The sequence below is a fragment of the Doryrhamphus excisus genome, linkage group LG9 (assembly GCF_037039965.1).
Source record: "Doryrhamphus excisus strain RoL-2023G ecotype Guam linkage group LG9, RoL_Dexc_Guam_v1.1, whole genome shotgun sequence".
Lineage (NCBI taxonomy): Eukaryota > Metazoa > Chordata > Actinopteri > Syngnathiformes > Syngnathidae > Doryrhamphus > Doryrhamphus excisus.
In genome coordinates, this window is record NC_136365.1 from 9,198,426 (window position 1) to 9,223,452 (window position 25,027).

At 43.3% G+C, this 25,027-nt stretch overlaps 2 protein-coding genes across 2 annotated transcripts; one reads left to right on the forward strand and one right to left on the reverse strand.

Annotated features, from left to right (window-relative positions):
• Positions 1 to 512: 512 nt before the first annotated feature.
• On the forward strand, positions 513 to 11,974 carry mttp (microsomal triglyceride transfer protein). Its single transcript, XM_058072713.2, has 18 exons — positions 513 to 655; positions 2,081 to 2,268; positions 2,360 to 2,503; positions 3,688 to 3,795; positions 3,860 to 3,976; positions 4,057 to 4,196; positions 4,269 to 4,419; positions 4,506 to 4,663; positions 4,791 to 4,959; positions 5,039 to 5,146; positions 5,236 to 5,448; positions 5,523 to 5,734; positions 5,811 to 5,908; positions 7,271 to 7,392; positions 7,480 to 7,707; positions 7,835 to 7,959; positions 11,133 to 11,303; positions 11,381 to 11,974. The coding sequence occupies exons 1-18, from the start codon at positions 595 to 597 to the stop codon at positions 11,526 to 11,528; spliced, it is 2,661 nt and encodes an 886-aa protein (XP_057928696.2). The 5' UTR covers positions 513 to 594; the 3' UTR covers positions 11,529 to 11,974.
• Positions 11,975 to 13,574: 1,600 nt separating this feature from the next.
• On the reverse strand, positions 13,575 to 23,090 carry LOC131126428 (uncharacterized protein C4orf54 homolog). The gene is made up of 2 exons (XM_058068951.2): positions 19,279 to 23,090; positions 13,575 to 15,616 (listed from the first exon to the last, which is right to left on the reverse strand). The coding sequence occupies exon 1, from the start codon at positions 23,068 to 23,070 to the stop codon at positions 19,303 to 19,305; it is 3,768 nt and encodes a 1,255-aa protein (XP_057924934.2). The 5' UTR covers positions 23,071 to 23,090; the 3' UTR covers positions 13,575 to 15,616; positions 19,279 to 19,302.
• Positions 23,091 to 25,027: the final 1,937 nt, after the last annotated feature.

Genomic DNA, 25,027 nt, shown 5'->3' on the forward strand with positions numbered 1-25,027 from the left:
CTAAACTTTCTGTGTAATATGAGTGAGGGGTTGGTTTCACTCAGAGGAGACCTCCTACCACTTTGCAGCAACAAAGTCTCAACTGTTCCCCCCAAGGAGAGGAAAATAAGGCATCTAGCATGAGGACCTTTCTCCACATCTTCTTGGTAAATGAACTCATTCACACTTTTTGCATTTTTGATATGTCATATTCACAGTTACTGTTATTTATGTTCTCCCAATTGCAATCATCTCATAGGTTGATGACAATCTTATCAGCCATTGATTAAGTCATTGATCACATGGTCAGACTGGCAGCCACTGGTTCTTCCAAAGGGGTCCCCCTGGCTGCACCAATCACTGACACAAGTTCCTGTCAAATCTGTGCTCATCAGGTTAATAATTTGCTTGTTATCTCGGATACTAAGTACTTGAGCGTGGAGTTTGGAGTCTGCCCTCCCCTCCGATAAAACAGTATAGTAGTAGCCCAGACTTTCTTTGCCTCTTTTGGCCCTTTCGTGCCACATCACACACACACACACACACACATACACACACAAATACAGACACTTTTGTGTCCTTTTAATTCGTTTGGCCGCAAAGAAGACACACACAATGTCAACTTTTGTTGTGTTCTTGCTTTGTGCAGCCTCCTGTGTCTCAGCGTCTGCTTCTGGTGAGTACTCTCTATTGTGTATTTTGTTGTACAAATTGTGTTTTTTGAACTGTATATTTTCTCTGTAGCTTTTTGGGACGTTGTGGCTTCACTCATTAGAGCTTCATCTCTTATCTCTATCACTGTAGAGACACTTAATGCAAAGGAATAACTGCATAAGTGTTTGATAATAACATCCAAAAACATGTTAGTAATGTTGCCCTTCCTAGACAGTCAATGTGTCCAGTAACCATTGAGCTTTGATGTGTGGTGAGGAAATCATACTGACACGTCAGTCCATCTTCACTGACAAAAAGCTTGTCATTATTAGGCAGAGGAGTAAACCTTATCAACTTGAACACACCCGGTTAAATGGCCGCTGATTGAATCAGCTCAGCACTTTGCTGGTAGGATACTCTTTTATGGGAAATGACAAGTGAAACAAACATAAGTATGGTTATTGAAAAGTTGCATTGTGATTTCTGCAGGATATTGGGTTACGAACCACTGTCACCATTGTTCCTTCATTTAAACACTCTTATTATTTCTACTAGCTCACCATACGTGAGCGAAGAATCATGTAAGTGCAAGTGTGTTTATTTAGTAAAAACCCAAATCTCTTTGACCATAACAAGTGATTTAAGTTAGACACTCATAAAACTGTATGCTCATAATTAGAAAAATGATATTTCAGTTTTTTTGACAATATGTATTTTGTAGTCTAGTACAGAGTGGGCCATAAGTTTCCATACATAGGATACCCCAGCTCTCTCCTCTCTTGATTTCTATCTTTGGGGGCATTTTAAAGGCCATGATGTATCAAGTGATGATACGAGTCATAAATGATGTCAAGGAACTTTATCACCAACACCATTACAAGCATAACTTCAACGGTGCTAATGCAAATTCATCAACAGTGGAGAAAACATATTCATGTGTGTTTCATGTTAATGTGTGAAATTACAGAGCACATTATTTAAATGAAAATGATGATGATTTTCGGCTGCATGGTGGTCGTGTGGTTAGCGCGCAGACCTCACAGCTAGGAGAAGGGTTCAATTCCACCCTCGGCCATCTCTGTGTGGAGTTTGCATGTTCTCCCCGTGCATGCGTGGGTTTTCTCCGGGTACTCTGGTTTCCTCCCACATTCCAAAAACATGCTAGGTTAATTGGCGACTCCAAATTGTCCATAATTGTCCGACCAGTCCAGGGTGTACCCCGCCTCTCACCCGAAGACAGCTGGGATAGGCTCCAGCACCCCCGTGACCCTCGTGAGGATAAGCGGTAGAAAATGAATGAATGAATGAATGATGATGATTTTCCTATGTATGGTAACTTATGGCCTACCTTGTATAATGGTCAAGAAATGCTTAAATAGTATTTCCCCATTGTAATACAGCTGAGCAATTCACGAGTTGACCAGCCGTGGTCCTTGTGTTTCTTCAGGTGGCGCTCGAGGACCCCAGCTGAATGACAACCAGCTGTACAAATTCAGCTACACCACCGAGGTGCTGGTGGACAGGGTCAGGAGGTCGAAAGAGGGCGGTGCTGGTTTCAAGATCTCCAGCGACGTGGACGTCAGTCTCATGTGGAGAGATCCCAGCAACAAGGATGAGCAGTTGATCCAACTAAAGGTCTTTTTTTGTCACACAACAGTGGACACTCATATTGATATTAGGCTTTAAAGGAAATCCTACACACCGCAAACCTGTCTCTGTCCAAAAGATCTCCAATGTGAGAGCTGACCCTGTGTCCCAGCGCTCCTTGAAGAAGAATGTCCTCCATGGAACCAGCATTGAAAGCCTCCTTGGCCAAAGTAGACTGGCGGCGCTGACTAAACCTTTCTTTGTGCACTTGAAAAATGGAAAGGTATCAGTAGTCATTTAAATGTTTTATTATGTATCCTTTTTAAATTCGAAGAGTGCAAGTGTTGATTTTCTCCTAACTTTGCTACCTTCGACTCATCACAGGTGAGGTAATGAATTTGGCCGGCAAAAAACAAGATGTGTGCGTTTGTACAAAGGTCACCAGGTCGATAGGATAAGTGTCCTATCATTATTTACAATGCAGCAGTGCTTCGGATACAGGTTGGCTGAATATTCTTAAAATGTCCAGCTGAGTTGTTCAATTCCCTGCGACCCTAGTAGGGATAAGTGTTACAAAATTACAAAATCTTGACATCCAGTTTGGCGGCACGGCGGTCGAGTGGTTAGCGCGCAGACCTCACAGCTAGGAAACCAACCAGAGTTCAATTCCATCATGGGTTTTCTCCGGGTACTCCGGTTTCCTCCCACATTCCAAAAACATGCTAGGTTAATTGGTGACTCCAAATTGTCCATAGGTATGAATGTGAGTGTGAATGGTTGTTTGTCTATATGTGCCCTGTGATTGGCTGGCGACCAGTTCAGGGTGTACCCCGCCTCACGCCCGAAGACAGCTGGGATAGGCTCCAGCACCGCGACCCTTGTGAGGAAAAAGCGGTAGAAAATGAATGAATGAATGAATGACATCCAGTTTACAACTCTTCAACTCTAGCCCTTTAGGTGGCACTATTGTGCATGACTAAGTGTATACCACACACACACACACATGCACACAGTCACAACAGGACACAAGCATTTGAATATCTATTTGTGGTGGTCCTATCTGATGTTGTGTTTGAATAGCAAATAAATGACATGCTTTCTAGGAGACACTGGGGGATGATGTCATGGTGCTTATCTTGTCCAGGATATTATATGATACGAGCTAAATTGGCTGCCTGAACTGTCCGACGGGATAAAAACAGTACATCACTACCCTTGTGTTCTTCTATACTGTGCTCCCATAAGTAACGTACCATAAAAGTATTCCTGTTTTGGATCTACACTTCAAACAATGGGATGCAAATAGTCACTGATGTCACGACCAAGCATTTTTGTGCACAAGTGTAAAGGGAAGCCGATACCCCGATGAAAGTGTGCGTGAGATGCAGCACGAACGGCCAGCTGCTTCATCCGCAGGTCAAAGTGCAGCCTTCGTGCTTCATTGTCTGCTTTCTCTATGTGCTGCAGGTTAAGGCCTTTTATTCCTACTGGGCGGAGCCTGCCATCATCAAGAACCTTAAACGAGGGGTGTCCAGCTTATTACAAATGCAGCTCAATACTGGAAAAGTTATAGAGGTAAATATAAAATAAACAGTAGAAATGTGTTTTTAAACTAACTCCAGTCACTGTACGGAAATAGAATGACGTGTCTGGAAGGTGCACAGTTTCATACAAGGCAGAAGACAACCAAGTGACAAGAACAAAGTACCTGGAGTCATGTAAGACTGCTGAGACAGGATTCACCACACACAGTCAGGTGAGTTAGTGGACAACCATCTCACCTAGGTTTCATTTCAATGGACTGTTAGAATGCATTTTTTAATATGTCATGCTCAGGTTTTGGGTGTGGGCCGGAAGTCGAGCTCTGTCACAGTTTTCACACTTCAAGATGGATTCATCCGTTCAGCCGTGGCTGAAGAAAAACACTGGCTGATCGTCAACGCCCACCGATCTTCATCAGCCAGAGTTGTGTCCAGGTAAGAACATTTCATCATTATCATCAACTTCTGCAACAAAGACTCTAGGTTACCTCTTTTCTGGATCCACAGACAAACCTTCACCCTGGTGGGCACAGAGGCTGGACCTCTGGAGGCTGCTGGGAAAGATCCGTCCATTGTTGTCAAGTCGATTGACGCCAAGCTGGCAGCTGTTGGTATCACGGCGGAGAAAATGAAATCCCGGTGCAAGAATTGTCCTTCTGTGAGTGATGGATACCACACTACTCTTGTGGTATTATTTTGTCATTATTGACATTACACTAACTAACCTTGTGTTGTGTCTCTCAGCTTTCCGAACACTGGCAGGGTCTCCAGAAGAAACTCGAGCCAGGGAACTTATCCAAGGCCACAGCCCCTCGTAGCTTCTTGGCTCTCATCCAGAGTATCAGAAAGGCATCCAAAGATGAAATCCTCAAAGTGCTGAAGAGCGCCAGCAAGACGGCACTGTAAGCAGATCTTTCCTTTGGCTTGTTTGGCGTCTTCCTGATGTCATCACTCTCATACAGTCAGTAAATTGAATATTTTGGATCATTTTTAACCTTCCGCTGATCCATTTGACCTTTTCTATAAAAGTCCTCAATTGGTGGATGCTGTCACATCCTCCCAAACCACTGAGTCTTTGGATGCCATGCTTCAATTCCTAAACTTCACCGATGCCAAAGGTGTGGTTCTGCAGGAGAGGTTTCTTTATGCATGCGGATTTGCTTCACATCCCAATGAGCGCATGCTCAAATCTCTGTTGGTGAGTGTGCATTTTGCTAAATACGTAAAGATACAGACAAGTCTCTTCTCCTTGTCCTGACTCCGGTGTTGGTGTACAGGAGATCTCTAAAGGAAAGATCGTCAGCACTGATATCAAAGAGTCTGTGGTGATTATTATGGGAGCCCTGGTCCACAAGCTGTGTCAGAAAGGAGGATGTAACTTGCCGGTGAGCCCTAAGACTATGATGCTCAATGATCTAAACATTTGTGTGCTTTAGAATATAAGCTGAGTGCATGATGGTCTTCTACCTCTCAGACAGTGGTACAGGTCAAGAAGATGATCCTGGAAGGTCCTGACAGCACACAGGATGAATCTGAAGTCCAGATGTTCCTCCTGGCCCTGAAAAACTCTCTGCTCCCAGAGGCCATTCCCATCTTTACCAAATATGCTGAGTCGGAAGTGGGTGCGTACAGCACCATATCACTCACCAGCCTGCAGAGATATGATGCCGCTCTCATGACGGCTGAGGTATGACATCATGCCAAAGCGCAAGACTATTATTTTCTAATAGAAGATAAAGTATTATTTATCTGCTTCTTCAGGTCAAACAAACTGTGAACAGAATTTACCACCAAAATCGCCGGATTTATGAGAAAAACGTGCGAGCTGCCGCCGCTGACGTCATCCTCAGCAGCAACCCGTCGTACATAGAAGTCAAGAATCTTCTCCTGTCCATCGGTCACCTGCCTCATGAGATGAACAAGTACATGTTGTCAAAGATTCAGGACATCCTCCGCTTCCACATGCCAGCGAGGTGTGTTGATGAGCAACTCAACTCAGGATGAATGTTGATCAGATTTACTTACATACTATATTTTGCATTCTTTCAGCCAAGTGCTGAGACAAGCTATGCAGGACGTGATTGCACACAACTATGATCGCTTTTCAAAATTCGGGTCATCATCTGCATTCTCGGGATTCATGGCACGTAAGTGGTACAAAAATTCATGAATTTCCATGAATGCATTTTTGGAATTTGATTCTACTTGCAAAGACTGCACGGCGGACAAGTGGTTAGCATGCGATGCCTTTCTCCGGGTACTCCGGCTTCCTCCGACATTCCAAAAACATGCTAGGTTAATTGGTGACTCCAAATTGTCCATAGGTATGAATGTGAGTGTGAATGGTTGTTTGTCTATATGTGCCCTGTGATTGGCTGGCGACCAGTCCAGGGTGTACCCCGCCTCTCGCCTGAAGACAACTGGGATAGGCTCCAGCACCCCCACGACCCTTGTGAGGTAAAAAAATGAATGAATGAATGAATGAATGTAATTACAAAGTCTGCATAGCGGTCAAGTGGTTAGCATGTGTGGGTTTTCTCCGGGTACTCCGGTTTCGTCCCACATTCCAAAAACATGCTAGGTTAATTGGCCACTCCAATTTGTCATTGACAGACGACACTGTCAGATACAATAGTGTAATCTAAATGTGTTGCCAAAATAAAAAAGGGGACCGATTATACTTTTTCCACTTTTCTGACCTATAAATTAGATTAGATTAGATTCAACTTTATTGTTATTTATTGTTATTGCTATTGTTATTGCTCATGTACAGGGCAACAAAATGCAGTTAGCATCCAACCAGAAGTGCAATTTTAAGTACATTAGTAGTACGTAAATGTAGAAAAATGGACAGATCTATGAACAAACTATAACAGGCTATGACTATAATACAGTGAGGATATATACAGGGATATAAATGACTATAATATGGCTATTGCAGATTATACAGATTATAAACAGTATGCACAGTATGGATGTGACAATATATAATAACAGTACTATGTACAGTAAAATGTAGTTAGAATGTGGTATTTTCGTGTTAAACAAAAGTTTCATATAATGAGGTTTGTGCATTTGGAAGTGAGCTCTGAAAGAAGCTTGGGATGGCTCAAAACGCTCGGTTTCAAAAGGTGTGGTAAAAGTGCCCCTTTGTGATGTCACAGAGGGACGCATTTCCTTATATGGTTCATAGTTAGGAAGCACTTGTGTTACTCCAAATTGTCCATAGGTATGAATGTGAGTGTGAATGGTTGTTTGTCTATATGTGCCCTGTGATTGGCTGGCGACCAGCCTAGGGTGTACTCCTGCCTCTCCGTACCCCGAAGACAGCTGGGATAGGCTCCAGCACCCCTGCGAAAATGAATGAATGAATCTAATTCCAGTTCATACAGATTTTGTGGATTTATTGAATGGATAGATTTATTTTGTTCGGGAGCTACTGGCTAATTCCTCCATAAGTTATCATTTTCATTAGTTAGTATTTGACTAGACTACTGGACTTCCCACAGAATCTGCCGATGTCACCTCCACATACAGTTTGGACATCTTGTACTCTGGCTCCGGGATTCTGAGAAGAAGCAACATGAACATTTATGGAGCTAGTAAAGGAGCAATGCTCCATGGACTCCAGGTTTGAACATCAATAAATCACAGCTAATTATAAAAGTCACAATTAGCAAAATGTGTGTTTGATTACCTTGTGCCCGCTGTGGTCCAGGTGGCCATTGAAGCGCAGGGGTTGGAGTCGCTCATCGCCGCTACGCCGGATGAGGGCGAGGAAGACTTGGAGTCATTCGCCGGGATGTCAGCTCTGCTGTTTGATGTCCAACTGAGACCTGTTACCTTCTTCAAAGGTTACAGCGACCTCATGTCCAAAATGTTCTCTATGACTGGGGAACCCATGAATGTTGTGAAGGGTCTGATTCTGCTGACGGATCATTCCGAGGTAGGCAAGACCTGATGGTATGGTATGATACTGAATATGTACAGTATTGCACTGATCAGGCTGTAGTTGTAGAGAACGCTAATACTTTCTGCTAATATTTACTTTTTCTCATCCTCATCACACACAGGTCATCCAACTGCAGTCTGGTCTGAAGGCAAGTGCAGAGTTCCAAGGTGGGTTAGCTATTGATATCTCTGGCGGCATGGAGATCAGTTTGTGGTACAGAGAGTCCAAAACCAGCGTCAACAACAGGTAAAGTCCACAAACTACGTCATCAATGCATGTCAAGAATGCCTTGACATATTGTGCTAAATGCTGCAAACACATGTATGTTGGTGAACTGCATGCATGCTACAAATGTGATGTAACACACCTGCAGGCCTCGGTGGCGATTCTTAGAAAAAAATAACCTTTATGGTTGTTTGATACGTTCCAGCCATGTCATGGTGCTGCAAATAGAGCCGTGTTGATGTTGGAATCATGTGAACTGTAAACGCTCTATAAGTGTTGTCTGATTCACTTGTTCCACTGCATAAGCTGGACGCCATCCAGTATTGTGCTTCACACCTTTCTTGTGACGTCAGTCCCGTCTGTCTTGCTATTTTAAAATAAAATACACAAGCGGGCGCAGGTATCAGGTGTCTGTGGTGGTGACAGAGTCTATAAAGCAGAGTCTGTCCATTACTGAATTCAAATGAGGTTCTGTATCTTGATAACAATTGTATTGTTTGCATAGGTCGGGTCTTATTAACTAAACAGGATGTAGTATTAAAAAGTGGAGCTTCTTGCTAGTTGTGCACTACTCTTAAGGCAAACGGGGACTTGACCTGCGTGTGCCAGCGAATGGCAGAGGCAGGTGAATGGATCAACATAACTGTGCCTCTTTCACCCTGATAATAGACTGGCAGCCTATTAATAGACGCAGAACAAACCACACACACACACACACGCAGCTTTGCCAGGGCATGCATCCCATCACAAAATAACAGACATATGCATTTTAGTTTACAATATTACATATGCTGTCTTGGGCCATTTCAGAAACAACAGCCGCAATTGTCACATTGAGTTTTGTCCCTTTTGGTATGTGGTATTCATCAAATTAATCATTCTGCTGAGTGAGACACAAATTCACAAATTCACCTGAATTTTGTGATTTTTTTTCTTTGAAAAAAACAACAACAAATGTGGGTGTTATTTTTTTCTACATTATCCCTCCATCTTTTTTCCATGCCGCTTATCCTCACTAGGGTGGCAGGCGTATGCTGGAGCCTATCCCAGCTGTCTTCAGGCGAGAGGCGGGGCACATACAGACAAACAACCATTAAGTTTACATTCATTCATTCATTTTCTACCGCTTATCCTCACTAGAGTCGCGGGTATGCTGGAGCCTATACCAGCTGTCTTCAGACAAGAGGCGGGGTACACCCTGGACTGGTGGCCAGCCAATCACAGGGCACATATAGACAAACAACCATTCACACTCACATTCATACCTATGGACAATTTGGAGTCGCCAATTAACCTAGCATGTTTTTGGAATGTGGGAGGAAACCAGGGAGAACATGCAAAGCGAGGAATCGAACCCCGGTCTCCTAGTTGTGGTCTGTTCATTAAGCACTTGTCGACTCACATTCATACCTATGGACAATTTGGAGTCACCAGTTAACCTAGCATGTTTTTGGAATGTGGGAGGAAACCAGAGTACGCACGGGGAGAACATGCAAACTCCATGTAGAGATGCCCGAGGGGTCTCCTAGCTGTGTGGCCTGTGCACTAATCATTCGTCCACCGTGCAGCTTACATATTTTATTTATTTTGATTTTAGCATATTTTTTGGCCGGGGGGCTGCACGGCGGTCGAGTGGTTAGCGCACAGACCTCACAGCTAGGAGACCAGGGTTCAATTCCACCCTCGGCCATCTCTGTGTGGAGTTTGCATGTTCTCGCCGTGCATGCGTGGGTTTTTTCCGGGTACTCCGGTTTCCTCCCACATTCCAAAAACATGCTAGGTTAATTGGCGACTCCAAATTGTCCATACGTATGAATGTGAGTGTGAATGGTTGTTTGTATATATGTGCCCTGAGGGTGTACCCCGCCTCTCGCACAAAGACAGCTGGGATAGGCTCCAGCACCCCCGCGACTCTTGTGAGGAAAAGCGGTAGAAAATGAATGAATGAATATTTTTTGGCCAATATAAAAGCACATTTTGGAGAAAATAAGATGGATACTTGCCACTTCATAGATGACAAGTTTGTAAACTTGTAATGACATTCTTCACTGCCCATCTTAAAACAAGCTTGGAGGTCAACCGCCTGTAGTCAGCTACAGACGGGAGAGCTATAATTTTGATAATTTTGTGTCACTAGGCTAACCTAGAATCATGCTGCTATTAAAATGTAACTACAGTAAAGTCTCGTTATATCGATATTGTCGGGAGTCGGAAAAAATATCGATATAACCGGACTGTCGATATATCCGATCCTGCGCCGAACTGCATTAAAAGTGGGCAATAATGCACTCGACATTGTTCTACACTATAGAACAATGTCGAGCAGCTTAAATCAATCTTTGCTTAAGGATTTCAATACCAAAAAAGAACACGGCGAACGGCTGCTTCCAGTCAACTTTATTTTTTCACACTTCCACCACCAGAGCACAGCACACACACCGATTCCCGCACTTCCTGGTTCACAGGTCATGCTCAACCCGCCCACATAGCTGGCCAAACACATGCCTGCAACAGAAGAACCAACTGCGTTTGTGGTTTCTCTCGTGTGTATAGTAGTGTGTATAATAGAATATGTATGTACATATGAAAAACAGTGATTATTGCAAGCGATAAAAAGATATCTGAATACAACACAATTAAATACATGTATTTGTACGCTTGTGTCTTCGTTGGAATAGGTGTGTATGCTATGTCAGTTGGTTCTTCTGTTGCAGGCATGTGTTTGGCCAGCTATGTGGGGCGGGTTGAGCATGACCTGTGAACCAGGAAGTGCGGGAATCGGTGTGTGTGCTGCGCTCTGGTGGTGGAAGTGTGAAAAATAAAGTTGACTGGAAGCAGCCGTTCGCCGTGTTCTTTTTTGGTATTGAAATCCTTAAGCAAAGATTGATTTAAGCTGCTTTTGTATCGATATAAGCAGACCAAATTGGCTGGCGGGAGATGAAAAGGGCATCGTAGTAACTGGATTATCATAATAACCGGGTATCATACTAACGGAACTAATTATATCATAAAAGACTAGAAATTTGTCGGGAAATGAAAATAGTATCGCAATAAGCAGTAATTCGTTATAACCGATATCGATATAACGAGACTTTACTGTATTATGTATCATACTGAAAATATCAAACATAGTTATGATACCAAGCATAAATAGAAAAGCTCTTGACGAAGGCTGTGTTTGGTGTGTTTTGCAGGGGGGCATTAGTTGTCTCAGGTAATGTTACAGTAGACATGGACTTCATGAGCGCCGGTTTGGAAGTCAGCTTTGAAACTGAAGCGGCCCTCGACTTCATCACTACAGTGCAGTTCTCTGAGTATCCCTTCCTGGTATGCATGCAGATGGACAAAACCACCTTCCCCGTCAGGTGCTCATGAAGTCTCAGTGAAAGTAATTTAAATGGCTTTACATCGATCTTAACTGACGTTCCTTGTCACCTTTCAGGGAATACGCAAAGAAGCACGAGAGTCTGTCATCAGGGAAGAGTGTGGTGTCAAGAAAGAGCAGGAAGCTCCTCATCCCCGGCTCGGAATTCCCACTTCACCAGGAGAACTCCAACATGTGCAAGAAGGTTTTTGGCTCCAGCTGGTAAAGGAGGTGGTCTAGTAAACTTCTAGGAAGGGAGGAGTTTATTTTTTTGGGGCAGGTTATTTTTTCCCCTCTATGAGGTTTCATTGCATTTCACACCTCAGCATCTTAAGGAGCCAAACACACAAAGAGACAAATGTGGTGAATGTGTTTTGTTTTGCAATGTTTACATTCCTGTGGCGTATTTAAGAAATAATTTGACATTTCGTTTTGCAATTGGGAATTATTTTGTTGTGTTTTTATGGTTTTATTTATGTTGGGCAAATACAGTACAGTATGCATGTTTGGCGTGATGGAGGTTGACAATGGACATTATTACAAGGTGTCAAAAAACAAACCTATTTTATTAAATGTGAAGCAACTTAAATACAGTATGTACCAGAGTAGTAATGTCACTAAATTGCGCTGTGCTGGTTTACATTGTACAAGATCTGGGATAAAAAAAATAAACAAAAATAGAAAATAATATTTTTACAATGTTTTGACTTGACGGTTCCATGTCTGACAGTTATACTACCCTAGTGAGAGATACATTTTATTATCATTGGATGGAAATAAACGTACACTGGAGAGAATCGAGTCTGTTGACATACTCTGTAGTTAAAGTAAAAAAATGTGTAATATAGAAATTCTTCAGCAAGGTTATCAAGTAACATCAATCCATTTCTCTTGCTTGTTTGCAGTCTTAAAATCTAAAATGTAATGATAAATGTTGAGAAAAATGTGCCTTACTCTATCATTCATCACTTATGTTAGCTCAGTCAGAATAGATAACAAATAAAGAGCTTTTAGTGTTTGTAGTATACCAAAGGAGGGAAAAAGTTGGACTGTATTGGCCTGACCGCCGGCCACGGTGACATCAGAGCCCCAGCTGGCATTAAAACACAACAACTGGGCCTTGATGCAGATTCTTTCAAAACCACCGAGAGCAGCTGAGGGGGCAAAGCGGTGTCTGCCAGTCTGGTTGCGTCCATAGCGACCGGATAAACACAGCAGCAGCAAACACTCAGGTTCAACTTAAGCCTCAGCCTGGGTGATGTTTCAGTGTCACCAGGAAGCTAAATTTGCAAGCTGGATAGCAAGACAGGACATGTGCCTTTCGTCTCCTTCTCCTTTGCCATAAATCTGTCTTGATTCCTAGATACCAAATTTTTTATTGATTATAATTTTCAGGACTGAAGCTGTGTCAGATTTACGACTGTTAGATATTCATTCATTCATTCATTTTCTACCGCTTATCCTCACGAGGGTGGCGGAGCCTATTCTAGCTGTCTTCGAGTGAGAGGCGGGGTACACCCTGGACTCCCACATATAGACAAACAACCATTCACACTCACATTCATACCTATGGACAATTTGGAGTCACCAATTAACCTAGCATGTTTTTGGAATGTGGGAGGAAACCGGAGTACCCGGAGAAAACTCCACACATGCACGGGGAGAACATGCAAACTCCACACAGAGATGGCCGAGGGTGGAAACAAACTTGGGTCTCCTAGCTGTAGACCACTCGGCCGGCATGTAGCTTGTAAGATATTCATATATAATTATATATATTTTTATGCAACAAAAATAGAAATCTAACACTCTTTGTTCCCATATTCATGAGCTAAACAGCATGATTATTGCACATGATTATTGCCTGAGGTTGGCCACTCCAAAATGTGCACGTTTAAGGCATTTAGGTTTTAGCTGAAATCATACATTTTTATTTTTATTTTTTTCAGAATTGTTTAACTATTTGTGTATTTAATTGTTTGGTTTATTTTACATTTTTTATGGTTGTTCTTAAGTGCCATGTTTTCCAACACAATATTTTTCAAAATTACTACAACATCTTTAAAAAAGGTACATTACAGTACTCATTAACTACATTTAGTTTTTGTCAACTGATAATCATCAGTGTGTCATTTGTACTGACGTATGTAGTACTAGGATTAGTTTTCTGCTGAGTTTTGCTGCTGTAAAAGTATTAAGTTTGACATGAGCAGTATTCAAACATATGGCTGAAATGGATTCAAATAATGCAAACATTTTCAGTAGCTTGCATTTTGAATTTATTCCAGAAATAGGCTTGTCGGTCTACATGACATTCATCAATTATTGTCATTGTCACAACTCCTTTCCAAATATTCTCTCTACCATCATCACGACCTTCGCCTGCGTCTTTGCACACGGCTCACATGATGCGTTTATAAAACAACACCAGTCACTACAACACAGCAGCTCTTATTTGCACTTACTTTAAACCATCTGCACTTTCAGTAATCTCTTCCTCTGCAAGCATCTTCTTTTAGTCAGCAGTTTTATTGAAGACCACTTTTAACAGTTTATTTATGTTGTACTGTGGCATTATGGGGGAAAATATGTTCCTTGAGTCTTCAGTTCATGTGTATATCAATAGAAACATCAGGATACGGCAGACAAAACATGTTCATTATCACCTTTATGTTCATGTCCGCATAAGAAGAAGAGATTTATTGGAGAACTCTTTGTTATATCAGGGCACCAGATAAAATGCACATTTACAATAAATTACTCAATGATCTCAATGATCCGTCCTTTGGCGTTAAAATAGCAACAAGATCTAAATGCTTCTAGTAATCAATACATGGTTTTATTTGAACAAATGCAGCCATTAACATTTCAATCAACTAGTGTGTATGCTACATGACGGAAGGCAAATAGTCTGACCAGCAGCTCCAATTACCTTTAGGTTGGAAACCTGCTAAAACAATAGTCTGGGTGTTGTTGTGTATCGTTTGTAGTACAATTAAATGAAATTAAAGTTAAAAGAAAACAGCATTTTTGGGGGGGAATTTTGCCCATCATCTACAAACCTCATGTAAGACACGAACAAAAATGTTTTTCTCTTTTCTATGTGTTCTAAAGATATAAAAACAGCTAAAAAAAAAGAGACCGGTAATAAATGGGAGACACCTATGCTGTCTGGAAATAAAATACCTCCCAAAACCTCTAACACGTTCATAGTAACATGTCATATCTTTCCGTATTTTGGTCCTTTTACGTGACGATGTAGAAACAAACGCAACACCTTGCATTCATTTATCCAAACTCAAAAATAAAACACCGCCAACATGTGACCTTAGCTTTCAGTAGTGGCCTGAGGCCTTGTGAGTGTGATGCTCTGAGCAAGTATGTGGTCAAGCTAGTTGCTAGCCAGCTTGGAGCTAGCTTGTGTAGTGTGGCGAGGTTTTGTAGTTCTTTGGCATGACAGTGTTTATAATAGCAATGTAGCTATTGTTGTAGCATTGTTAGTGTTTTTTTCTCAGAAGGCTTTCCATTATGTGTTTTCTTAGGTGGGGCTGTTTTTTTAGCTGTTTTTATATCTTTAGAACGCACAGAAAAGAGAAAGACATATGTGCTCATGTCTCACATAGGGATTGTGGATGCTGGGCAATATTCCCCCAAAAGTGCAGTTTTTCAGCAGTCGGCACAGTTAACTTCAGGGCCTGATCTCACAATTATTTAGTAGGAGTTGTACAAAAAGTGCAAATTCCTATTAAATCCTCATTAATACTGCACATGTACTCACGTTCACAGTCCAACAACATGACTTCTCTTCTGAAGAATGCTTACAGACCTTGCATGTGTGCAGTCACAACACACACACACACACAGTAGACCTTGTTACACAAAAAGTGTAAAAATAAAATAAACACAAATAGAGGATGTTTTTATCCCCTAAACATCAAACAGGAGTCCCGGCTCCGGTCTTCCATCTGTTCATCCATGTAGGAGTGTCATTTAAGGTGCAGGCTTGATTCACTTATGATAAACACAGTCCACACATTTCATACTGAACTACAGTAGTGCAGGAGGAAACAGCATTCTGACAGTCATGCATTTACTTGGAACACATATTGTCAATCACATGTGAGTGTAAGTGCACTTAAGTGACTTTTTTTTCAAGAAAAATGGTCCCTGTCCTTGATAGAGTAGATGTCTCTTTATGTTATATCCAGTAAAGCCAGCAAATGGCTAGCCAACCTAGCCAAGTGCTACCACGCCTAAAGAATACAATGCTGGCTGGCTGGTTGTGATTGAAGGCACTGTCCTTCATGGAGATTTCTAGAAGGGAAAAGAAAAGAAACAGAGTTTATGGTTAGGGTCACTATCCATTCATACATTTTATTGTGCATGCACAATTTAGCAACCAGGAGTTAGGAGTCTTGTATGTCTATTCTTTAAAGGGGACCTATTATGCTTTTCCCACTTTTCTGACCTATAAATGTAGTTAGAATGTTGTATTCTCATGTTAAATGTTGCCAAAGTTTCAGTTAATGAGGTTTGCGCATTTGGAAGTGAGCTCTGAAAGACGTTTGGGATGGCTAACAACGCTCTGTTTCAAAAGGCGTGGTAAAACCTCTCCTTTGTGATGTCACAGATGTTCATATTTAGGAAGCACTTTGGGCATGTGACCACTCACAGTGGAGTGGGCATGCCCGGAGGTGGGCTGTGGGTGGAATAAATTAAAACAGACCATTTTGTCAGGAAGCACAATTCAAAGGAAATACAGATGGAACAGGTGCAGATTCTGGAAGATCTAAAAAGTTTTTTGTACGGGTTATTGTGTGTAGCCACTCTATAGGAAACCACAACTCAATACAAAGGGTTGAAAAATGAGAATAGTAGGTCCTTTAAGGTATGATTTGAAATACACAACTTTATCAGGGAGGCGGCATGGCGGTCGAGTGGTTAGCGCGCAGACCTCACAGCTAGGAGACCAGGGTTCAATTCCACCCTCTGCCATCTCTGTGTGGAGTTTGCATGTTCTCCCCGTGCATGCGTGGGTTTTCTCCGGGTACTCCGGTTTCCTCCCACATTCCAAAAACATGCTAGGTTAATTGGCCACTCCAAATTGTCCATAGGTATGAATGTGAGTGTGAATGGTTGTTTGTCTATATGTGCCCTGTGATTGGCTGGCGACCAGTCCAGGGTGTACCCTGCCTCTTGCCCAAAGACAGCTGGGATAGGCTCCAGCATCCCCCGCGACCCTCATGAGGAAAAGCGGTAGAAAATGAATGAACTTTATCAGGCACATTAGGTATTTGCACAAAAGTATCGGACTTTGTATTGGATCAGACTTTCCAGGGAGTAATTCCTGCTTCCCAGCAGTTACCCTCCTTTTATTCCTGTATTGTGGCAAGCTATGTCCTGAAGCTCCTCATCTCTTCACCCACGCAAGATCGCTGCAATATTATGTGTGAGCACCTAAAAAATTCACATTATCTGAATGATTGTGGACATAGTGTACATACATATAACTGTTATTCAAATTCAGAACACAGTTCAGTTTTCAGTACTCGGGATACACTGTTCTCCACCTCCATCTACCCGTTTTGGACAGGGCAGAGGGGGGCCGGGCCGGGCCTATAAAAACCTGACCCCGTTTGAGCTGGGCCGACTAGCTTCCACGGTGGAGCAGAGAAGCGGCATCTGATCTCTGCTAGCAGCTGTCCTCTGCCTGCATCAGCACAACAAATACTTTACATTGACCTGACCTTTTCCTCCTGCTTCACTATCCCCCCACTCACTCACGCACTTACTTACACACACGCCATCAGTTGCGCACACACTGTGTGTTCCACTTCACACCACTACTATACTGAAGCCTGTTTTGGCCCCTTGGCTGCTACACACTCAGCTGACAAGCAGTTGTATTCTTACACTGACACCACACTTGACAATGGACTAGTGTGAATGAGACAAATTCTTCAAGTTGCGCATCAGAAATAGCCTGATTTATGAGGTATACAGTATGTATTTTACATTTAATACAGAGCAGTAGTGTGTATTAAAAAAGTGTATTAAAAAAAACAGCAATTTTCTTCGTGGAGGGGTGTCCGAAAGGTGCCTACATAAAAACTGAAGGATGCGGGAGGCAATTTTGATGCATTTTGTGCAATAAAGAGGCTGAAACCAATCCAGAATGGATTTAATGGATTGGATTTTTGCCAATTTTAAATTAAAAATTACATTAAAATTTGTAATACACAAACAGTCATTCATTTTCTACACCTTTTTGTCACGAGGGTCGCGGGGGTGCTGGAGCCTATCCCAGCTATCTTTGGGCGAGAGGTGGGGTACACCCTGGACTGGTCGCCAGCCAATCACAGGGCACATATAGACAAACAACCATTCACACTCACATTCATACCTATGGACAATTTGGAACGTGGGAGGAAACCGGAGTACCCAGAGAAAATCCACGCTTGCACGAGGAGAACATGCAAACTCCACACAGAGATGGCAGAGGGTGGAATTGAACCCTGGTCTCCTAGCCGTGAGGTTTGCGCTCTGACCGCCATGCCGCCCTAATATACAAACAATGTCTGAAAATAATAATAATATTATATTACCCGATTACCCGTCATCTTGCCTTGTTTTACTCATTGGCTGGAGGCGGGAAAACTGCAACCCTGCTGCTGATTGGCTGTCTGGCTACTTAAAACCGATTTTTTGTAGCTGTAAAAAGCTGGTTCTTTCTTCCATGCTTGGAGGAAGCGCTCGTTTCAACTTTCCCTGCCACCATGCCCGGCCTTCTGCATTTTTTTGGTTCATTATAGTACGTTTTCATGGTGACTTTTGCCATCCAACTCAAGACAAATGCTCCTTCCTTTGTTTGCTTTTTTATATTTTGTGTGACTCTCATTAAAGAGACTATAACCAGACCTACACAGCACATAACACATCTTCCTTGCATCTCCATTGCACAGTCATAAGTCAAATATCTGATTATGTAGTTTTATTTAGTGCAATTTGTATTAATTTCTGCATGCTGTTATAATGTTCCTCTTTATTCCCTTAAAATGGAAAGCAAGTTAGTGTAATAGCTAATCATACATCCCATTAATAACACATTCAGTTCATTCTTAGAATATGCAGAGGTCCAATAAATCCAGAGATTTGAAAGTTTCAGTTCCTGCCCCTAGTGTACCATTTAAACAACCTTGTGGGCATTGCTGGCATATGCCATCTTAGCAGCAGTTTAAACTTAAGTGCTTAAACTTTTTATATTATGTGTATTTTTGTAAAGTTGTCGTCTGGAATGTAGGAAAAGGAAGGGGTCCTGTTAATAATCATCTGTCCGTGTTAGCGATGTTCAATGCAGATGTAAAGGGTTTGAGGTCCATGTGTGGGCTCTTGGGTAACACATCATATGCAGACTTTTTGCACATTAGCAATAATAGACAGTAGCTTCATGACAGGCAATTGGAGAACTCTGCAGTCTGGCTGGACTTGATGGGATTTTTCATCCTGCATCCTAGTGCATGTCACTGTAGTTCCCATTTCTCTGCGTGACGGCACCGTCGTGTTATTTCAATAGTGTGAGACGACTTTGTTTACATGCTTGATGTGAAGGATTAGGCTCCAAAATTATCACGGCAAAGCAAACTATTCTCAATCACAGTTCGTCCATACTCTCTTTTTCATCCCTGCAAGTTGATGGAAAAACATGGCCAGCGGGGGGGTGGGCGGGGCATGGGCAGTACTTAGCAGCTCATTGTTGGCAAGTCACTGACCATTTGTCTAATGATTCTAAAACTATAACGATATCTGTATTACATGTTTACAGTTTAAAGCCTTTTTAGCATAACCCATTGGCTGCAACACAAATGGAATTTGTGCTAACACAAGAGAGTAGTTGATGAGGGGTTGCCATGGTGATGACTATACTATACTTATATTATTTCTATCACATATTGAACAAGGTAAAGGTAACAACTTACATGTGCAATGAGACGTCTCCTTGGTCACCGATGCTCCACTACAAAGCTCATTGTTGTCCCATCAAAGGAAGGCGGAGCGATTATTCTTGGACCTTGTTGCGTCGTGATGCTGATAATCGGCTTTCTGTCTGTGCTCGCTGTGCCCCCTCTGGCCGAGGAGGAGGGTGTTGGCGGGGCCTCAGCTGTGGCGCTGTAGTAGGGGCTCTCCTTCACTTCCTGCTTTGCACTTCTGGTGTTTTTTAAGGCTTTGTCACTTTGCTCAGAATGGCTGGGTGACTGTGGCAGCATCGTAGGGGAGGGGATAAATCCTGGGTAAATCATGTACGTGGGCGCGTAGGCTCCCTGGCTGAGGGCGAGGGGCGGCAAAGAGAGGGGCAGAGGCGTAACAGGGGCGATAGGCGCCACTGGTGAATGGGGCACATCTACGTATTGCCCTGTCTCTGGGTCAAAGAGTCGTTTGGTGGGGGCTTGTATGGGTGTGTCCACTAGGTAATAATGTCCCGTGGTGGGGTCCAGAAGCATTTTACGCTGAGTCTGTAGTCCTGCTTCTGCTGTAGAAGGTGGAGGTGATAGTGTAGTGATGGGCGGGGAGAAACACAACACCTGCTGTGTTTGCAGACCTCCTGCAGGCTGATGGTAGATAGAAGAAGCTGGGTACTCAGCCATTAGTACTCTCTTCATGTCAGCCTGTTGGCAGATGTTTGGCTTCACTTCAGTGCAGGCCGCCTCCCTGTTGGGAACTTTGATGTCGCTGGTGTAGCCCAGGCCTGGTATGGTTAAATAGTTCTCTGAGTCGCTTGGCGTGACACTGGGATTAGTGGGACTCATTTGGAGCTTTCTCTGCTCCACCTGCCCTTGTTTGTGAGGTTCTATTTTCACCGAGAGTGGCGCCTTGGAGCTTTTCATAGGGCTAGCCAGCGCCGAGCTAATGCTGACCTTGTTGCTTTTGCCAAGATGAAGGACGCTTTTGTTGCTGAAAGTTTTGGGCTGCTGTGGCTCATCAACGCAGGGGACGTGTACGACGTTTGTGGAGTTTTCATCTTCAGGTTCAGCCGCTGTTTCTTCCTCTTCGGCTCCTTGCTCCTCACTGGTGATGAGAGACAGCACGTGACTGTCTGTGATTGGCTGTGGTGGTTCAGCTTTGCGTTTCCATTCATTGCGGTCAAAAACGTAAAGTTGCTCCATTGTTTTAACGGCAGCTTTCAATTTCTCCAACGCAGCCTGTTTGGGAACTCTTGCTTCCAGTCTCCACTCAGCCGCCTCGCCAGCAGACTTCTCCTGCCTTTGCTTGAACAGTTTTTCAGCTTCTGATTGGTCAGGATTTGACTGCTTTGTGACCACAGGTGGCGCTATGCTGGGCACGTTGTCTTCTTTTTGTGATTTAACATTCGTTTTTACTGAGTGGCATTTAATGACAATGGGAGAAGGCGACACTTGTTTTACTGGCTCCTTCTTAGTCTTGTCGTCTAGTTTATCAGCTTCCACTGTGCTGCCTTTACCATCGCTATTATCCAAAGAAACAAAGTGATATGAGCTTTTGACCAATTTGCGCACATCTCGGACACGATAAATCGGCGTTTGAAACTTACATTTGGTGTGTCTTATGTCCCTGACGGTAAAATTCGGGATCTTATCAGAAGCAGACAAGATGTGATATTTGGCGTCACCCGCTGCCCTAAAAGTGTTAACATTGTTGGAGTTTATTTTGGGGGTTAACAGGCTGGCAATGTTCAGAGACCCGCCTTTATTTTCCTTCACGCTTCTTAAGCATATTTTGATCTCGGGTGTTTTTGCACCCTTGTCGCTTTCACTCTCCATGTTTCCGGTTTTGAGCACTGTTTGGCTTTTCTCAGACACGTCGGAGTTGACAGCTTCCTTGTTTTTGGAGAAACGCTGCCAGCTCGGCACAAACAGGAGTTTAGTTAACATGTTGCTTCTGTCTGAGTCCTCCTTGGCAGCGCCTTCATCCTTCCATGAATCAAACGCGCTGCTTTGACTGTGGGTGAGGACCACTTTTGGCCTTTCGCTGGACTCCTCTACAACCTCGGTGCTTTTCTGCTCCTCTGTGGGCTCACAAGAAGCAGGCCTACTACCTTCCTCTAATGGGAGATCGTCTCCAGAATTAGTGAAACCCGAGCTTGATTCAGAGTTCTGCCTTTGAAAGCCCTTGGCTGTACTCCTGTCTTTGCCCCCCTCCAGAAAGCTAGGAGAGACAAGCGCCGGGTATGTGTCAGAAATCTCTCCTCTCTCCATTTTACGCTCCTGTTCAAACTGCATCTTTTTGGAAATGACGTTTTTAAGCAGACTGGATGCAAAAATGGCCCTCTTGTGTGTGTTTCCTGTGCTGTCTGTGTGGTGGTACTGCATCTTGCATCCTGACCGAGCCAACACCGCTCCATGTGCCTCACTTGACCTGTTCCTGGTACCTTTGGTTCGTCTTGTTCCTGCTGTTGCTTCTACATTGCACTGCACATTCAATGTGACACCTTGTTGATCTTTTAGCTCTGCCTGTTTACCCACAGATATCCTCTGATTAGCTCGTGCTGCTTGCGCTCTTTTACCCTCTGCTGTCTGGTTCATTTCCAGTGTGGCGCTGGAGGTCTTGTGCGCAATTACGCTGCGCTCCGCCCCTCTCGGAATGCGTTCATAATTCCAATCCACATAAGCAGACCACTTGTTTAGACCATACTCCGACATGGACGACTCACTGGAGGTGCTTAAGTTAATAGTATCAAAATATGGGCATGCCAAGCTCCGGAATGACCTGGCAGTTAAATTCCGCACTTCTTTATCAGCATCATCTAGCTCGCTAATGGAGCTGGAGGCTCCACTGGAATACTCATTAATGTCTTTCCGTCGAAGTTTGGTTGCAAGGTGTTGGCGGCCTGGAGCAGGGATGAAATATTTTGCTCTGTTATCTCCTAATGATCCAGCTCTCACAAAAGAGAAGCGTTTGGCACCACCCTCATCCACTACACCAGCAGGCTCCTCTCTGGATGTTTTAATCGATAAGTGGATTTTCCCCAAAGCAGCATCTCCAATCATGTGGTTCTTACACAGGCTTTCATCCGAGCTGGCACATTTATCCGAGTCACACAGATCGCTGTCGTCCTGCTCAGTACTCACGCCACGTTTGGAGCCCACTTTTCCCTCCAAGATTAGAGTCCCGGTTCGGGTGTTGTCGCTTTCAAACGAGGCGTAATCCACAAACGAATAGACCAAATTCTCATCCTCAAAATCCCAGCTGGTGCCGCGGCCCAGGTCGTAATCGACGTCATGGTCGAGTTCTGTCAGTTGGATCTCGTGCGTGGTGATGTAGTGAGATTCGTCCTTCAGTGTGTCGGTGCCGCTGTGGTCCGACAAAGCTACACTGGTGCCATCGTCAGACTCGGTTTGACTGTTCAGATACATGTCCGTGTAATGGAGCTCATCCCCCTCACTGCACTCGCTCTGGACCCTATCCCTGGAGTCCTGCTCCTCGGCTTGAGTTGGGTCAGCAACACCACCAGCCATGTCTAAAGAGTTACCCGTGGGGAGCTCTGCCAGGGCAGGTTTGCGTTCCCCCTGCCTTGACCCGTCACTTTTGACAGACAGTTGGCTCCCCTCGCCAGTGAATGTCACTTTCACAGTCTTGTTTCCGTCCGGTCTCATGTCCAGATCCACATAGTTGGACTCACTTTTTGTCTCAATATGTCCCCCGGTATCCGCCTTAATAAGCTTGTCCCCTTGGAGCAGCGTCCTGTGAGGTCCGGGGCCATCTCGGTAAGTGAGAGTTTCCCTCGCTGCTTCCATGAGCTCTGCGATGTTGACCCGACACAGGACGGAAAACTCTGCTGAGCTGCAGGGATGTGGGGACGGAGAGCCACGGCTGTGGGGGAGGGAGCTGGTGGGGTAAAGTGGGCGGGACCATCATGATATCATCACAGTTTCTCAATCTTTTAAGGTTTGCTGCAAATTAACATTCAGCACCTATTGGAGATGAACAGCTCCTTGGAATATTCCATTTCGGTACCTCTAAAGAAACTATATGTTATTATTTGACTAACTCTGACTTCTTGACTGGGAGTGTGGCTTCTGGACCAGGACCCAGATTGGTGGTATGCAGCGGGGTGGGGCAGAGCCACCAGTTGCTGCCATGTGTGAAGGGCACATTATCGAGGGCAAAGGTCACCATTATGAAGCCTTTGTCACCAGTAAAGCTACTATCTTGTGTCACTAATGGGCTGCAGCCACGTGCACATTTATTGTAGTTTAACCGTATGCTTCCACATTGTATAAATGTGCATAAGGCCATTCTAAATTGCTATTAAATTGCATAGATGGGACTAATTGTTGTGTATCCTATTTTTTTACTGTATGTATGGTATGGATAGTGTGGGTTTTTGTACAATTAAATGTGTCTGAAAAGGAGAAGGATAAAGCAGAGGACAATTCAGCAGCTTCATTCACACCATCTCGTTTCTATGTTAACACTTTCAATATTTTGATGGGTTAAATTTTGTCATTCAAATTTGTCCTCTTCCTGTGTGAAAGGGAGGGAAGGTGTTGAAAAAAAAACGTTAAAAATTACAGTACAAAAATTACAGTAGGCTAAAGTGTGTTGGTTTTGCTGCCTCTTTTTTCCGGTTTGCAGTACCCTTTTTTGGAAGTTCCTGGGGTGGAGCTACCTGCTGCCAATTCCTTATCAGGCTTTTATCAGCCTGCTTAACGCTGGACTGTCTTCCATCCTGCGGAACACTCTGGCTTACTCCTTGCCTTGTTTTGTTTGGAGCTTTGCTTGTCCATAGGTATGAAGAGTGAGTGTGAGTGGTTGTTTGTCTATATGTGCCTTGCAATTGGCTGGCGACCAGTCCTGGCTGAGAAGCTACACTCACGGGTGTATCTACACATTTTTAAATTAAGAACACATTTAAAATGATTGGAATCATATGGAAAATCAATCTATGATACAGGTCAATAGAGAAATGTATTTTTTTAACATTTTTATCGGTTTCTGTATTTTTCATTATGACTTCACTTGCCTCCCCTGACCGCACGTCACTGATAGATAGTAGATACAGTAGATGAAACCCACAGAGAAGCTGCACTGGATAGCTATTTAAAATATAGACATGTGTGCAGATCAGTTACCTAGAATGGATACATTGAAACAGCAGGTGTTTAGTCACGAACGCCATGCATCATCCGTCATTGAAGACCTCAGCAAAAATGACAAAACAAATAGTTGCAGCAGAAAAAGTAAAGCAGCAAAACAATTCTGTTCAATGTTAACAAGCAAGCTGACAAGCAGCTGTTTGTCTGCTCAAAGAGCTGACACGTGTCCACAAGCAGGTGACAAACCCCTAAGAGATGAGCTTATAATGCTCGAAATGCCGGGATAGTTCAGCTTTTCACTAGACCAAAGATCTATCTACATGGAGAAGTAATTACTGTAGCCGATAACATATCACATCATTCAACTAGTTCATGATTTTACACGCTGTCAATATTCATATTACCCAATTATGTGTGTTGATTTATTTTAAGTGGACAGTAAATCGAAGCCATACAATCTGTATACTCTGACTACTCTAAAATCTATAAAGGATCATTTGAGAAGATGTGAGGGGTATGCAAAGTTTTTGGAAATACTCTACTACTGTAAGTGTGGTGTAATACTGTATGCATATCTCTTCTTCTGGTTAGTTTCTGCTGTAGAGGTTTGAGAGCTTAACCACCTGTTATGAAGCACTGACACTGACACCAAGGT